This window comes from Anguilla rostrata, chromosome 13 (genome assembly GCF_018555375.3).
Source record: "Anguilla rostrata isolate EN2019 chromosome 13, ASM1855537v3, whole genome shotgun sequence".
Lineage (NCBI taxonomy): Eukaryota > Metazoa > Chordata > Actinopteri > Anguilliformes > Anguillidae > Anguilla > Anguilla rostrata.
Genome location: NC_057945.1, coordinates 22,312,130 through 22,328,213, shown reverse-complemented (window position 1 = coordinate 22,328,213; position 16,084 = coordinate 22,312,130). Strand labels below are relative to the sequence as shown.

General features: G+C 47.3%; 1 protein-coding gene across 3 annotated transcripts in view; it reads left to right on the top strand.

Moving 5' to 3' along the window:
- The window catches only part of arhgef3 (Rho guanine nucleotide exchange factor (GEF) 3), an 82,385-nt gene that overhangs the window by 50,680 nt on the left and 15,621 nt on the right, over positions 1 to 16,084 (top strand). For 2 of the 3 annotated variants that reach the window (XM_064304578.1, XM_064304580.1), the window contains one exon: positions 14,803 to 14,910. In XM_064304578.1, coding sequence (XP_064160648.1) covers positions 14,803 to 14,910 — 108 coding nt within the window. Of the gene's footprint in view, positions 1 to 6,251; positions 6,598 to 14,802; positions 14,911 to 16,084 lie in introns of those variants that run through there. The other variant, XM_064304579.1, reaches the window with a different exon arrangement.

Genomic DNA, 16,084 nt, shown 5'->3' with positions numbered 1-16,084 from the left:
CACTTGTAGCGGGGGGTGTGGGGCGGGGGGGGGTGTACTTTTAGGTTTTTATTGGCCAGGCTAACATTAAACAGCCTTGGTGTTATCATATTAGCTAAGGTCTCCCAGGAGCCTTGATTCACAACCTTGTGCAGACGTGGTACCTTAGATGCCTTACATCTAAGAGATGTTTAGCTTTATAGCCCAACTAGCGGTTTTGATATTGCTCATTTGTCAACCCTGCATTTTAAGGCAAGACAGTCGATGACCTCATCATAATGGGTGTCTGCATTTTTGGAGAATTCCCTTAAGTAGAAGGCTGTGTAGCACAGACCACTTTATGGATAGATTAGGCCAGTTCTCTAATAGATTTCATGTAGTCCTCGGAAGAATAGTTGTTAAGGCAGGTGAAGGTGAGAGACTTGGTGTGGTGTATTAGACAGTTTTGTGTGTTCAGGGTTGTTGACGCTGTTGACAGTAATGCACAGATCCAATGACGCGTGCAAATTGCCTCCTGATTAAATTAACTTGAATGGCAGGTGAAAATTTGGAAGACTTTTCAGATCTCACCAGAAAGAGGCAGGTGATTGGGGATCTCTGTGGATTTGTGAGAGGTCCTCATTGTCATGGAAATGTCGCGTTTAAGCCCCCCTCCCACCCCCGCATCCTTTCTGTCCCCTAAAAGCAGAACGCCAAATAGCATCATTTCTACATGTGTTAACTGGCTACTGAATCTAACAAACTGAAAGTAATGCCCCTCCACCAATTCACACCCACAGCAGGCTCTAGTAGCAACATTAGCACATGTATACCTATGTATGTCTCCACCAATCAGAGGAATCCCCAGGCCATCTCACCTGACCCAAGTCCAGCTCCCATCACTCAAATGGGCTGAGACTTCCCTCAGTGCTGAGTGTTATGAATATTCACACCGTTCTGTTTCTTCTCTTCTAATACCGTAAACTTAACATTTTAACACACATCACGTGATCTTGTCCAGAGCATGCATGTTTATCCTACATTTATACAGCTGGATATTTGGGCAGCAGTGTTGTGTAATGGTTAGGGAACTGGGCTTGTAACCTAAAGGTTGCAGATTTCGGGTAGAACACTGCTGTTGTGCATTACATTACAGGCATTTCGCAGACACTCTTATCCAGAGCGAAAGCACAACTTTTACATACCATTTACACTGCATCCATTTATACAGCTGGATATACTGTATACTGAAGCAATGCAGGCACCTTGCTCAAGGGTACAATGGCAGTGTCCTATGCGGGAATCGAACCTGTGATCTTGAGAAAGGTACATGAAATCTTTTTTTTAATAGCTGTGTGAGTTCTGGATCAGAGGCATCTGCGAAATGCCTGAAATGTTATGTAATATTTACTGAATACCCTTCTTGCAAACTTTGCAAGTTTTATAATGATGAACTATTCAGGTCTCTGAGATTAAACGTGACATCTTTCCAGTGTTGAAAGAGGACACACATCGCTCAACCAACCAACAGATAGCTCAACCAACATAACTTGTTATGGAAACTCATTTAACTTAATAGTGGATTGATGCAGGCTGAGTCTTTACTGAGTAACATCCTAATGACTTTAATGAAAACTCGCCATTCTTTTCTCATCTGCTGTCGCGGTTTTGATCTGAACTCGGCTGGAGGCGTCCAATACACAGTCTCATTCATATGTAAAGCAAATGGGGGAAGTCTTGTCCAGATTGGAGCAAGGTTGGTCATTTCCTGTACAAACACTATGCTGTTGGATCTGAAAGGGGAACACACACAGGCCATTATCACAACAGGGAGCAGATAAAGCTGTAATCTGATAGGCAGAGAATGTTGCCTCAGCGTGGAGGATGCCTCTAATTTGAATCCTGATGTGGTTTTTTTCCAATCTTCCTGTGCCTCCCCCACAAAAAACTCTCCTGCCTGCGCACATACACATATGCGCACACACACACAACACACACACACACACCCACACACACACACACACACACACACACACACACACACAACACATACAGATGGGCACGCACAGACAGATGTACACGGTCAGACACACTGGCACAGATGGGCACACAGAGACAGATGTACACGTGCAGACACACACACACACACACACACTCCTAAAAGCATCCAAGCAGAACCCAAGCCCACCTCTTTGCTCCGTCCCCCGCCCCGACTGCAGCCCTCTAATTAAATCTCAGCCCTCGTAAGGAAGTCTGGCTGATTGCTTCCCTCTCTGTCCTTCAGCCCTGGTCACGATTCAGGCGCGCCTGAGAGAGAGAGAGAGAGAGAGAGAGAGAGAGCTCTGTACCAGCTCAGGTAATGCACACACCAGGCTGTGTGTGCCCACTTACCAGGTGACCCCTGTGAGAGTGCAGGGGTACAGGGGTACAGGCTGAGGCAGTGCAATAGGAGATGCTGAGACTGTATTTCAATGCATGATCTTTTATGAGCAGCAGCAATGGGACCAGCATTCCCCCTATCTGTGCCTGCTCTGATTTTACACAGCAGACACGGATTTCATTGAGCCTCTGACACAACCTCTGAATCACCAAAACATCAAAAAAAAGGATTTCATAATCAATTTTCTCACTTGCCGTTATGGATTAGATTACCTTTAAATGTCAAGCGCTAATGGTGAAGCTTGTCATAACACTATCAAAGGGCGGGGGGCTGGGGGGTGGGGTGGGGGGGGGGGTGGAGATTAGATTTTCCCGCCCACCTGATAAAAACACAGACATTCTGCCAGGAGGATTTGCCTGTGAGGTCTTTCATGGTGGGGGAGGAGGCAGTGGACAGTACGGGCGTTTTGCTGTCTTCATGGGGATAGCAAACCCCCCACTCTCTTCCTGAATCCCTCTCCACTAAAAGCCAGGTTACATAATTAACAGAACCTCAGAATAACAGCCAGGACGAAGTGAGGGTGAATTTATCCAAACTGAGGAGGAGTTAATTAAAGCTTCACTGTCTGGTAACCTTGTATTGTCTGAGCAAATGTGTTTTTCTCTCCTTTAGAAGAGAAATAGGTTTTTGCAGATATGGAAAAATTGCATCATTATGAAATACTTTTTTCCCCTTCCCTTCAACAGAATGGCTGTAGACCTGATCATCAGCTGATATTACTGATAAAAGAAATCGACCTTGTTTCCATACACTGGGTTCTGGGTAGGCAGGATCACATGCTCTCTTAATGAAAGGGAACTGTCAATCTGAGGTTCTTTGAACTGGAATAACACAATGGAATCTCCGTATTTATTTATTTATTTATTTATTCATTCATTCATTTTACTTGTTAAGACCATTTTTAGTTTGTACTTGGTGGACTTTAAAAGCTATGCTCTGTTGTGTGGTTATTGTTCTTCTTGTTTTGTAATATATGCTGTCTTGTCTGCTTTGTGTATTTGTGTATATTCCATAAAGTCTTGTCATTTTACAAAGCTCCAACCCAACTCTAGCCCTTGGAGATAGATAAAGTGGATTGATTTAAAACTGAAATTTACTGAATCTAATTGAATTGAACTGAAAGGTTTACAGATGTGTCCTACCATGAATCCAGAATTGAGATTAAAGTCAGAATTCTGAGAATGAAGTCAGAATTCTGAGTTCTGACTTTAATCTCAGAATTCTGACTTTATTCTCAGAATTCTGACTTTAATCTCAGAATTCTGACTTTAAAGTCAGAACTCAAAAAAAATTTCACGTGGCCCTAATCCTCTTCTGTAAGTATTTGATGCCATACATTTCCAAAAAATCTAAATATTTACAAAACATTGCAGTATATTCCATAACCGTAAAAGACATTTACGTGTTTTCCGTGTACAAATATGTGCTGGACAATGCCTCGATGCAGATGTAGGACTTTGTGAAGGTGAATTGTGTTTTTCACAAAGCCGTCTGACAGTCAACACCAGAATGCCTGGAATTAAAGGGGTTGGGGCCTTCACCCATGACCACCTCCAACACCTCAGCCCAAACCCCCAAGCCCCGCTGGTGAACGCATGCCTCAGTCCAGACACCACGTCTGTGTTTTGACTTGACAGTCGCCTCTATGCCTTTTGGGAAACAGGATGCTTGAGCAGAATTTCGCACAAGGTAACATTCTTAGGTGTTTATGCCGAACTTCCTGTTGCCTACTTTAGATTAAAATAACATAGAAGAGCATGCAGGGTTTATCGAAACTGCTCATCTGAAGAGACGGAAAAGCTCAGAATGACGTGTAGTGATGGTAAAGAAGTGATCATATCTTTTTTCCCTCCACAAACGGCAAACTCAGGAGGAGGAGTAAGATGCTGTTTGTCGTGATTAGTTGCTGATAATGTAATTTGTCCAATTGTCTGGTCTGGTATACTACTGCAACCCATGATGATATGAATGACTGGAAAGGAAGGATGTTGTGGTTTAATTGCAGCGAATCTCTCTACTTTGGGTCTGTCAGTGAATTTTGATTGACCAGAAAGAAGAATGTCCCTTCAAACTGTGTCACAGATAAATGTATTGTAATGTCCTGTGAAATTTGTTGGGTGTACCGTACCTGAACTGCAGCAAACCAATTGTGACTTACGAGAAGAGCACTTGAGACCATTTTAGTTGCATTTGCACAAATTTAACCTGTTTTGTTTGTTTTAGGCTTTCGGCATAGCCAATTTCCCCAGTCCCAAAAATATTACCCACCAAACAGGAAGCTCTTAAAAGTTTAACTTGGAGCAGGCTGGGCTAGAAAAATATCAGGGGACCACTGAATTACAATGGTCCTCGGGTCTGGTTAGATTAAATTTGTTTTTTTCTTTTGTCTTTTTGGCATCAGGGACAGCTTTGGTGGTTTTTTAAGTGGTGAGTGAGGCTGCTTTGAGTGACAACTCTGTGATTGTAAAAAGCCAGTGTTTGTGTACTGACAGAGCAGGGCTGGAATTAGAGGCCTACTGCCCACCCCCCAGGCCCCCACCTCTCACACGGCCACCCCCCCCCCCCCCCCCCCCCCCACCCCCCACAGCACCACCCCTGCCCCTGCACACTTCCCTGGGACTGATAGGAATACAATAGGAGGAAGTGCTCAGCCTCGCACAACAAAGCCCCTTAAAGCTGTGCCCAGTTTCCTGCTGGCTGTAACAGGAGCTGCTGTAGTTCTGTGGTGCTGTGCAGCCTTATCCTCACTTGGCAAATGCAAACTGAATGAAGAAGCAGCCGCAGCGCCCTGGTGTGCACAGAAATGCGGCTCTGCTCTGAGCGGGACCCCAGGCTGTTTAGTCTCGTTAGCTGCTGTGGAAAATAGAATGAATAGCCCCCAATCCTCATACAGTCACACACACGCACACACACACACACATGCACTCACACACACGGACACTCACACACTGCACACAAACGTGCGCACACGCACACACACACACACACACACACACACATGCACTCACACACACACATGCACGCACACACACACACGCACGCATGTACACACACACACATGCACACGGACACTCACACACATGCACACAAACGTGCACACTCACACACATGCACACACACACACACACATGCATGCACACATGCAAGTACACACATGCACTCACACACGTGTGCATTCACACACATGCACGCACACACACACACACACACACACACAATGTTTGGAAATTTTGATGGATTGCATTCAAATTAAGGGTTAGAGACAACATAACCTTAAATGTAAAACTGCCCCAACTTGTTCAAGATGCAACTGTAAAATGAATGAAATCAAAGGTCTGGTACACTACAAACCCATGATGTTCAGGGCACTGAGGTTAGAAAAAGTATGTGATTATTTAAATAACTTATTTTGAAATGCAAGTGCATTAATTCAGAGTTGTAAACCTATATATTACTGTTGCTTGTCAAAGAGTAGGTGTCCTGAATTCAACACACATTAGTCCTTAACTATTCGTTTGCAATTTCATGTAAGTGCTAGTCCAATCCTGGGACCAAAAGGGGATGTACTTCTAAATAGAACATACATTTTAGAAGTTGTTACACATGCCATTTTACTTTTTATCACACCAAAAAATTAACATTCCACTACATTTAAGATTAGCGACTCCAATCAAGGGTAAAACAACACGCCTTTCTTTTGCTCGAAGTAGAACTCTTAGAAATTTGTGAAGTTGACAAAAATGGTTAGGCAACAAAAATGTAAAACTGCGATTAACCTTATGTGTATGTGGCGGCACCAGCGGTGGAAATGAGTTGCTCCAGTAAGTGGCGCACTCGACAGCTCTGTAAAATTCCCATGAGTAAGCCGAACCCGCTACAGGGGGGAGAGGGTTTTCTAACACGCTTGTCTCAGATGAACACGCACGCTTGTTGTTGGCAGACGGCTTTCCGTACACACGAGCTGCTCTCTCGGGCTATGTTGGCAGACGCTCTTCACTAGGGATTGGAACTCCGCAGAGCTGGCGGGCACCGTGACCGGCAGACTCGCCTTCGACTACCCTGTTACCGTTGCCTCTGCTGTAGCTTCCGAAACAGCCAGCATGGTGGCAAAGGATTACCCCTTTTACCTTGTCTTGAAAAGGGCGAATTATGCCTTGGAAGTGCAGACCGTTCGCGACAATCCTGTTAAAGAAGCAGAGGTATGTGTGCCAAATCGAATACCTGGCTGACTTTCCCTGTACATTATTGCGGTGGTAAAGTAAAAAGTGGACTCTTGGAGAATCGTTAGACTTTTTGATGTTTTTAAAACGGTCAATTTCGGTTTAAGAATATTTGCATTTTAGATGCTTTTCCTTAGTGCCTCTATTTGTGACACTATAATCGGTCCTGCATGCTTTGATTCCGCTGTAAATTCAGAACCCGTTTGAATGTTTTTTTTATATTACTCTGTCAGTATGCATGTATTTAATTTGTTTCACTAAACACCCAGTGGTTACGACTCTTCTCCACTGATGTCTACAAAGCCTTTATGGTAGTATATATAATATAACCCATGTACGCCTTATCTGCCTAACTGTTCGCTTTAATAGCTCATAAGATACATTAATTCTGTTGATATTAATTCTTACGGTATTTTAGGAGCTTTGCTAGCATGACTTCTAAGTGAGAGCACATCAGCAGTGTTCAACGACACGGCTATGTGAGAGATGTTCTTTGTGTGCAGCTCATCTGAGCGCCCACGCGCCCTCTGTAATACCATTTATAGTTTTACGACTTATGAATTACATACATATAAAAGAAGTGGGTATTCTAAAAAAAAAAGTTGCTCAGATTGATCAGAAGTAGCCTATGTAAAGTCTGTAGAACTGAGCAGAATGCCCTTCGGATATACAAGAACCCGAAGATTACCCAGGTGAAACGTTTGTTCAGAGTGTTTTTGGTGTCTGGCACTGTTGCACACGTTACATTAAATTCACGTATTTTACGGTGTGTGGAAGTGGTGCAGCGAAACCTTAAGTGTCTTAAATAAGTGGTTCAGGGTTGGGGGAACATTAGAGTTTGGAGACTAGGAAATGTTTAAAAGCAGTCTTAAGTGCACCGTGTTCCTGCTGCTCGACATATTACGCGAGACAAGGCTCTGCTTTAGGTCAGTTCAAAACTGACAGCAATGAACTGTACAGGAACTTCTGAGTGCATTTCAGAGAAGTTGCTAGCTGCCACCCTCAGAACCCACTGTGAGGGAAGTCATCTGATGTTCTTTGAGTCTCTCTGCATTATTATTATTACCAATGCTAATAATAATAATAAAAAAACATTCTTTAACCAAGAAGGTCAGTTGGGGAAAAAGCTATCCTTCCCAACAATGTCTAAACCCAGACTTTTAAGAACACTGCAGAGCAGTCTGCAGATGGCACAGAAAAGCAAGTAATTACAATTTCAGACATACAAGGACAATCAGAAGCACATTTATCTGTCAGTCCGCAACTGTCAGTCTCTCCAACGCTCCTTTTGCTTATTGTTTTGTCGGGGGGTTTCTAAATGCATCAGCCCCCCAGCTTGGGTAACTTGAAGTGTTGAATCTATAACAGAATCCTGAAAATACAAAGTGGACACAATGAAAAGCCATGAGGCTGCCGCAGTTAATGGAATAAAACAGAACAGCTGAACAAAAGAGGAAGAGGCTTTTCTCCCGTTGTTTTATCATCCCCTGGTGCATCGTTTATGTTGAAATGGCAGACTTAACTTAATGTTTTCACAGTGACACCTCAGTCCTCCCGCAGATCTTAAGGTTCAGTTTGCTGTGAGAGGCCTTCCCTCGTTCCGGCTGAAGGACGAGGATGTGGTGGTAGAGTGTTTGGGGGGGGGGGGTGTTTTGGGGAGCCACTCTGGCCCATATGGGAATGTCGTTAAATCAGTCAGGGCTTGCAGAGTGTCCTCCTCTGGAGTATCACTTTCTGATCCCAGTATCACTTTCTGGCACCACACATGCCTGAAGAAGCCATGGCCGGTGACCCTTACGGCTGGATTTTAGGCTCTGTTAATCGGCAGTCAAGACGTGAAGGCTGAGCTTCACGGCTAACCCTGACGGCTCAGGAATGAAAAGGCCCTCTTGTGCTGAAGGTTAGAGAGCTGTGCTGTGTCGTGGTCTGTGCTGTCTGCGGGCTTTAACCACATTTAACTTGAAGGGGTTTCATTTAGAGATGGAGGGGCTGTGGGGGGTTGATGAACAGTAGTGTCGCCCCCCCCCCCTCCCTCAAGGGTGCATTATCAAATGCACAAAGGGCTGAATGTCAATCACAGCAAATTTATCCTGTCAGGTTTCCCTTGAAAAAACATCCAGTGGATTACGGTCCAATCCTCTCACTCTCTTGCTCTCTCTTCTCTTGTCTTCTCTTCTCCTTTCTTCTCTGGCACATCGGCCCCTGAGGTATTTTGCGTATTTTAAGTAAGACCAGATGCAGCTTCCCTCGGGACGTTGCCCTCGGAAATGTCGGATCACAGATGATACCCCGACAGTATGTCAGGCATATCTTCACTCCCTTCCCCCTGAAACCCAAAATGCTGGGTCTCAGAGAGAGAGAGAGCATGAGAGAGAGTGAGAGAGAGCAAGGGAGAGAGAGAGGAATATCAGTGTAGGAGAAAGGGAGAGATTTCAGTGATGGAGAAATGCATCATGCGGTTGAAATCTCTTATTCAATGTCATTAAAGCAGAGACTCCATCCTTCTGCTGTGTAGCCTGTCATGGCATCAGGAGCAGCCAGAGTGAGACCTGTTGGGATTTAGTCTGAGTGTTGGTGGGGGGGGGGGGTGCCCCTTGGTGTTTAGGAGAAGAGATGTTGGTATGGGAAGGTAACCATTACCTAGCTTACAGGTATCTGAGCTGCTCTGCGCTGCAGTGACATCACCTTGGCTTGGGGCTGTTTGCTCAAACCTGTTTTGCCGGAGGGAGATGAGCAAACTCACCATGCAACTCTCATCTCGCCCGGTGGCTTTACCCCCTAACACATTACCAGCACTGTAAATTCCAGACAGATTGAACTTATAACCTTGCTTGCAGTTCAGAGAACAAGAATGCTCCTGCTGCTGTTTGGTGTGATTTCATTCTCATCAAACCAAACCTGAGCAGTGGCTGTCTGAGTCACTGCACATGTGAACACTGTTCAGCACAAGCTGCCTGGTGACTCCACCCTGTGAGTAGACCTCCAAGGATGTAAACTCAGGGCCAAGTGATGTAGATATAATCCCTACGCTCTGTCAGGTTAAGGAACCCGCACACAAAACAAATGACTTCTCAGGTGGTAGGAGAGAGTGACGGACGGGCGATCTGTCTCAGGGTTGTGATGCTGGCTGAGTGCCTCTGGGTTTCTCCTGAGTTTAATTCCACGTGCCCCCTCTCCCCGTTCATTCTCACGCGCGTCGACTACAGCAGCCACCGAGTCCCCGCTCCCCCCCCCAAAAAATAGTAAAATTTGGCCGTGCCCGGAGTCTGAGCTGGGTTTCCTTCGAGCGGCGGCGGCTGCGTCCCTCCCTGTGCGGTGCGCGCTGTGATCGCACCATGACTCATCAGCCTCCCAGACTCTCTCTCTTAGCACAATGCGCCGCCCCGAGTCACGCGTCCTCGCCCCGGGCCCTGTCTTTCATGCTGCTGCTGGTGCCCGTCATCCTAAATCACGCTCCGGGACACCCCCCTTAAAACCGAGGCCCATTTCCATGGAGACGCCTTCAACCGTTTCAGCGTTTTCTCTTCCCTTGTTCCATTCCAAGTATCTGTTTTGTTGGATGGCAAATGGATGTTTTGGGAGGGAGGGAGGGGGTATTTTTTTCCCCATAATCTTACTGCTTAAACTTTAAAGAACTGTGAAGAAAAATCAGTGTCTCCCAACTTTGATTTTGTAGTGACGAGTATTACGAAATGCCTAAAAATAAAAGTGCTCTAAAAATATTGTGTGTAAACTAATGCCCGGCATTAAGAGAAAAGTTTAATCCGTTTGATTTATAAGCAATTTTAGTTCAGGACTTTTTCCCAGAGTGAAGACGTATGGGGTGAGGGGAGAGGGTTTAAGTCTGGTTAGCTGAGAGGAAGGAGCAAGCCTTATCACACAGCCCCACACAGACAGGAGGAGAGCTAGTACCCCTGCATTTTATTCCAGATCATTCTGTGTGTGAACAGGAGGGAGATGGAGGCCTTATCACAGAGCCACATGCCCGCAGGAGGAGAACTGGTCCCCTGCGCTTCATTACAGCCCGTTAGCACTGCGCTAATGAATCTGACTGTGAGGGAGCCACGCAGGCTGCTATCTGCTCTGAGGCCAGCACTGGGCCGAGGCGCAGGAAGGCCGGTTGGGTCCACAGGCACGCGGGGCTTGTGTCATCTCCTTAGTTACCCAAATCCCTGCTGGCCACCCTGCTTTTTCTCATTTACGGGAATGAAAGGGGAAAAACAAAGCGAAACAAAGCAAAAAAACAAAATGACAGAGAAAGAAACCCCGGTCTTAAAAAATAAGAACACCTCCAGAGAGAGATTTTTTTTTTTTAAACTCCATTGTAGAAAGTGAGACATTTTGGAAGGAGTTCAAGCGGGTTGACAATGGAGTTTTTTTGGAGCGGTGGAGGGGTGGAGAAGCACAGTGACTCATTCAGGTTTATCGTACAGTAAAAAAATGGGAGTGTGGCCTAGCCAGGGATGGTTATGTAAGATCGTTTCTGGGAGGCGCTCGGTTTCCAGGGCACCACGGTGGCCCGCCAGGTGAGGAGACGGGTGTGCAGAGCAGAGGAGAGCTCCCCTCGTGTGAGCGAGCCCAGTGGCTGGACCAAGACCTGGAACAAACTGTAATCTGGAAGCGACCTGCTCTGCCCGCTCTCCCACGGTTTGTTCCCTGCAAGCTTCCTGCGATTGGTTATTTTGGCGAAAAGGCAAAACGCCATCGGGGGAAGAAAAGAGGAACAGTATTTCACTGTCAACAAAGAAATTAATATTTCGGTGGACCCGTTTGTTGCTTGCCTGGAAAGCCTCCACCGAGCGCACGCCGCTGACGTGGTCCGGGTTTTCCCAGCAGACCCTTCTCTTCCCTCTGCGCTGTTTTGTTTTCGTCTGCTCAGCTTCCCCGGTGCACATAAACAGCAGACTCCCGTTTCCCCCCCCCCCCCTCTGTCAGTATGCATCATACATTAGCACTGTGTGCATTCCGCTCTCCTCCAGTACAGGGCTGCACGGGGTGCACGGCCAGCGTTTATCACTGTGTCGTCTTCTGGCTTTTATTTACTGCGCGGGAGGGATGGCCGGAGCCATTGGCGCCGCTGATCGGGATGAGCTCACCCGGTCCGATCAGCTGGCCTGGCTGCCAGGTGGGTCGGGCGCAGACAGGTGAAGGCAGTCTTGTGGCGTTCAGTCACACGTGCAACGGTGTGAGCCTGTGCTCTCCCGTCACGTCACTGCAGTCAAGCACAGATTCCGTAGACTCACTGGATGCTCAGCTCCCTAATTACTGCAGCTTCTGGTTGGGTGTGTTACAGTACAGGGCGTTGTATTGTGACTACTGGTATTGTGACAAATGTTTTGTAAAAGGTGGTGTATACATACATGCTAACACGGTGCTGAGTGTCTGGTGAGAAGCTTTGCTGGCCTGTCGTGTCACTGAGTGGACACGCTGGACCCTGGGCACTGCGAAGCCTCCCTGGGGTCTTGTGTGGTTGTGGTTTGGGACTACCGACCAGTGATCACGCCAGGGCATTATTTTATAATTATGCGATCGAAGGACGTGCACATAAGTGCATTGATCCAGTGCTTATTCTGGGCTCCACGCTGGAAGGCATGTTGAGTCCTGCAGTAGGGGATATCGAGCCATGGGAGACATGCACATTTGTGTCCTGAGTGAGCGATTTGGCCTGGCCATTGTAAAAGCAAGCTTTTGTCCAGGGTGGTCATCAAGTGTACTCTGACAGCGGTCAGAAATGGAGGTTCTCTTATTTCCTGACAAAACACTTTCCACATTAGAGCCTCCTTCCAGGCGGGAGCCTGGCGTTATGTAAGCCTGTGTGGAGAGGTGCGGGTCATGGTGCATGCCCCCAATACTGCAGCCAGCGGCTCCCTGCTGAGTCCTCTCAGACAGGGGACAGGGACGGAGCAGGCCAGGCAATGTGACTGTGTCCACTGAGTCACCTGTTTGGAGGAGAGAGCAGGTGTGTGTGCGCGTGCTGCTGTGTGTGTGCTTGCTCATGTGTGTGTGTGTGTACCTGCTCTGATGTGTGTGTGTCCGTGCTCCTGTGTGTGTGTGTGTGTGTGTGTGTGTGCGCGCGTGCTTCTGTATGTGTGTCTGTGCTCCTGTGTGTGTGTGTGTGTGTGTGTGTGTTTGTGCTTGCTCGTGTGTGTGTGTGTACCTGCACTGGTGTGTGTCTGTGTGTATGTGTGTCCGTGCTCCTGTGTGTGTGCTCCTGTGTGTGTGTGTGTGTGTCTGCTTGGGTGTGTGTGTGTGTGTCATGGAGGTGTGTGGCTGGCTCCCTGTTACATAACTCCAGGACTGGCTGGGTATTGTGAGTCTGCACACAGGGCCAGAGGTGAAATCTGTCTGGAGTTTGCCTGCCTGACCCTGTCTCACAGGCAATCACACGGGGTCAGATTCTGGGATAGAGGCCAGGAGGGGGGAAGTAAGGTCATTTTGCTAAAGCACAGAGAGTTATCTGGAGTGAATCAGCTTTAATAAATGATGCCAGGGTCAGCCAAAGTCAAGTGACAGGGAAGCAGGTGATGGGGCTGATAATGAGGGCTTGTCTTGGACACCTGAGGATCATGGATTATTCCAGACTCTTCGTCTTTCAGCGCAGTATTGGTGACTGTGCAGGACCAGATATAGATCCTGCTTTGTGTCTGTTGTGTTTTTGAGTAGAACCACCGCACCTGTGATGCAACGGTTTGTTCAAACTGCTGCTCATCAGCAGGACTTGTTTTTCTGCTTGTTTACGTCCACCAATCGAGTCAAAATCTGGCTTTTTGCGATTGTTGCGCAACGGTAGTGAGCCCAGTGCCACGTTGAGTTGTTTCGACAGCACGGTGTTTTTGGGAAGGTAATATGTGCCCTTTAACCTGTTCCAAATAGGAAGGACTGTTATGAAACACCTGGTTTCATTGATGGCAACTGAAAATAGTGAAATGGCTTGGTTACTCTTACTGTAATGCACATCTTTTATCTTAAATTGCGTAAATAGGTTTTTCTTTTTCTTTTCAAAAAAAAAACTTTCCTAAATATTGGTATTTAAAACACAATATTACGCAGTATGCATTTTGTTTTGTTCTATATGTGTATGCATGTATGGTCGACATAGTTTTGTTACCTGTGTGTAGTTTTGTTACCTGACTGTGTATATGTGCGCTTGTGAGCGCATACGCACGTGTGCATGCACCTGAGTGTCTACAGAGTGTCTGCACTCTGAATACTGATCGGGCAGCTGCTGTGATGTCATACCAGCTCTGTGCAAAGGAGGGAGAGAGAGAGTGGCTGATGGAGGGACAGTGACTGATGGAGGGAGAGAGTGAGTGAGTGATGGAGGTAGAGAGAGAGTGATTGAGGGAGGGAGGGAGAGTGTGAGGGAGAGAGATAGAGTGGGGGAAGAAGAGAGTGTGAGGAGGGAGAGAGAGGGAGAGTGAGTGTGAGGAAGGGAGAGAGAGAGTGAGGGAAGGAGAGAGAGTGTGAGGGAGGGAGAGAAAGTGAGGGAAGGAGAGAGAGAGTGTGAGGGAGAGAGCGCAGGAAGGGAAACTACAGGAGGCAGAAGGGAGATGAAGGTGCTGCAGGTGAGCCATTCGTCTCTGCAAGCTCGTCCAGAGCCTCCTGTGTGTTGGTCTGTTCTTGCGTGTGATGCAGTAGATGGGAAACGCTTTGGTGCCTGCAGGCGGCCATGATGTGTAGGTGACCTGCCTGCTGCCTGAAGGGCCGTCCTCTCCCACTGCGTGCCTGCCTGCCAGTCCCCGTGAGGCGGTCCCTAACCGCATCGGAATATTACGTCCTCTTTACCCTGCTGACGTTTTTACCCCTGGGCATTTTGGACGGGTTCGGGGGTTGCGTAACATGTGAAGGGGCCCCTGTCCACATGTAACCTTGACGACAGGAGAGGCAGTTTGCAGGTTGTGGACGTACGTGAGTTCACATGGTTCAGGATCGGGGCGGGGGGGGGGGCGAGGGTCACGCGGAGGTCGCTCTGGCCATCGGCTGGGCCCCCCCGCCGCGTCTCGCTGCTGGCTGGGCACAGGGGCCCCATGGAGATCATGCGCAGGACGGTCCCCACCTGTCTGAGGTGGTGAGTGCTGTTGGTGCATACGCATGTGCGCATGCGTGTATGTGTGCGTGTGCGTGTGTGTGTGCGTGTTCGTGTGGTGACGTGCTCTAATCCGCTTTCCCTCTCCTCTTCCTCAGGAGCCCAGTAATAAAAGGGTGAAGCCCCTGTCCCGGGTCACATCTCTGGCCAGCCTCATCCCCCCTGTGAAGGCAGCGCCCCTCAAACGCATTGGCCAGTCACTGCAGGTACACATGCGCTCAGACAGACACACACACACACACGCGCACACACACACACACGCGCGCACACACACACACACGCACACCACGCAAATGTATTGTGGTTCTGCTGCTCTTAAACTCCTTGTGACTGCTTTGCATTTGCTCAGTCATAATTGTGCTGTTTTGATCCGGTTTTCATACACGATGAAAACTGAGCCCAAAGACCCATTCCAACAATGACCAATCTGCTACATTGAGCTGCCAAATAGCGATGAATGTCTTTATTGGCTTGGCTAGAGTATTGTCGGACACTTCCAATCACCAGCTCTGAATGTCTGTGTTATGTAATGGTGTAAATACCCTGGAAGAGTCTCCTTGAGCTGTATTTTGTCTGTGGGAAAGTGGCCTTTGGCTGTATATTAGTGTTGTTCTGTGTCCTTATGTTCTTATATTATGCAGGGTGTTGCTACAGTACTAATACAAGATCTCAATAGCATGTGTATGTGTGCATCCCTGTGTGTATTTGTGTATCTTTATACCTGAGTGGCTGTATGTGTATAAATGTGGAAGGTTTTGTCTGTGTCTGTGTCTGTCTGTGTGTGCGTGTGTGTATGTGTGAGAGTGTGTGAATGTGTCCGTGTGTGTGCGGGGAAATGGCTGTCTGATTCCTCTCCACTGGTCCACTGTTTTCCCTTCTGCTTTCACACCTCACACACGCGCCAGCCACTCTCTCCCAGCTTATCAGCGTGACATACTGCAGAAAACTTCCACAGCTAGTACCCTCTGTCACTCTTTCTCTCTCTCTCACCCTCCCTCCATCCCTCTCGTTCTCTCACTGTCAAATTCAAATATGTAAATAAGGGAGGATAATTTTGGGAAATGAAGCGTCGTTGCTGTATTTGAATGCATGTTATGTTCTTAATTTTTGATCCTGTCTGTGTATCTGCTTTGCATTATGTGGTCATGTCTGATTGGAACCTTTGAGTATTAACTAGCAGCAGCTCTGTGCACTCGGCTATATCGCGCATTGGTTCCTGACGGAGACGTGTTATCTGTATATCTAGCTGGACTTTGACTTTGATTGTGCTGCAGTTGAGGTCTGGTCCCATTTCTTGTTTCAAGACAACCGAGCGCTAGCCTCACTCTTTCACACACACGGCTTGAGAGGGGACTTTACGCAGTTCTGCTTTGTTGTGGA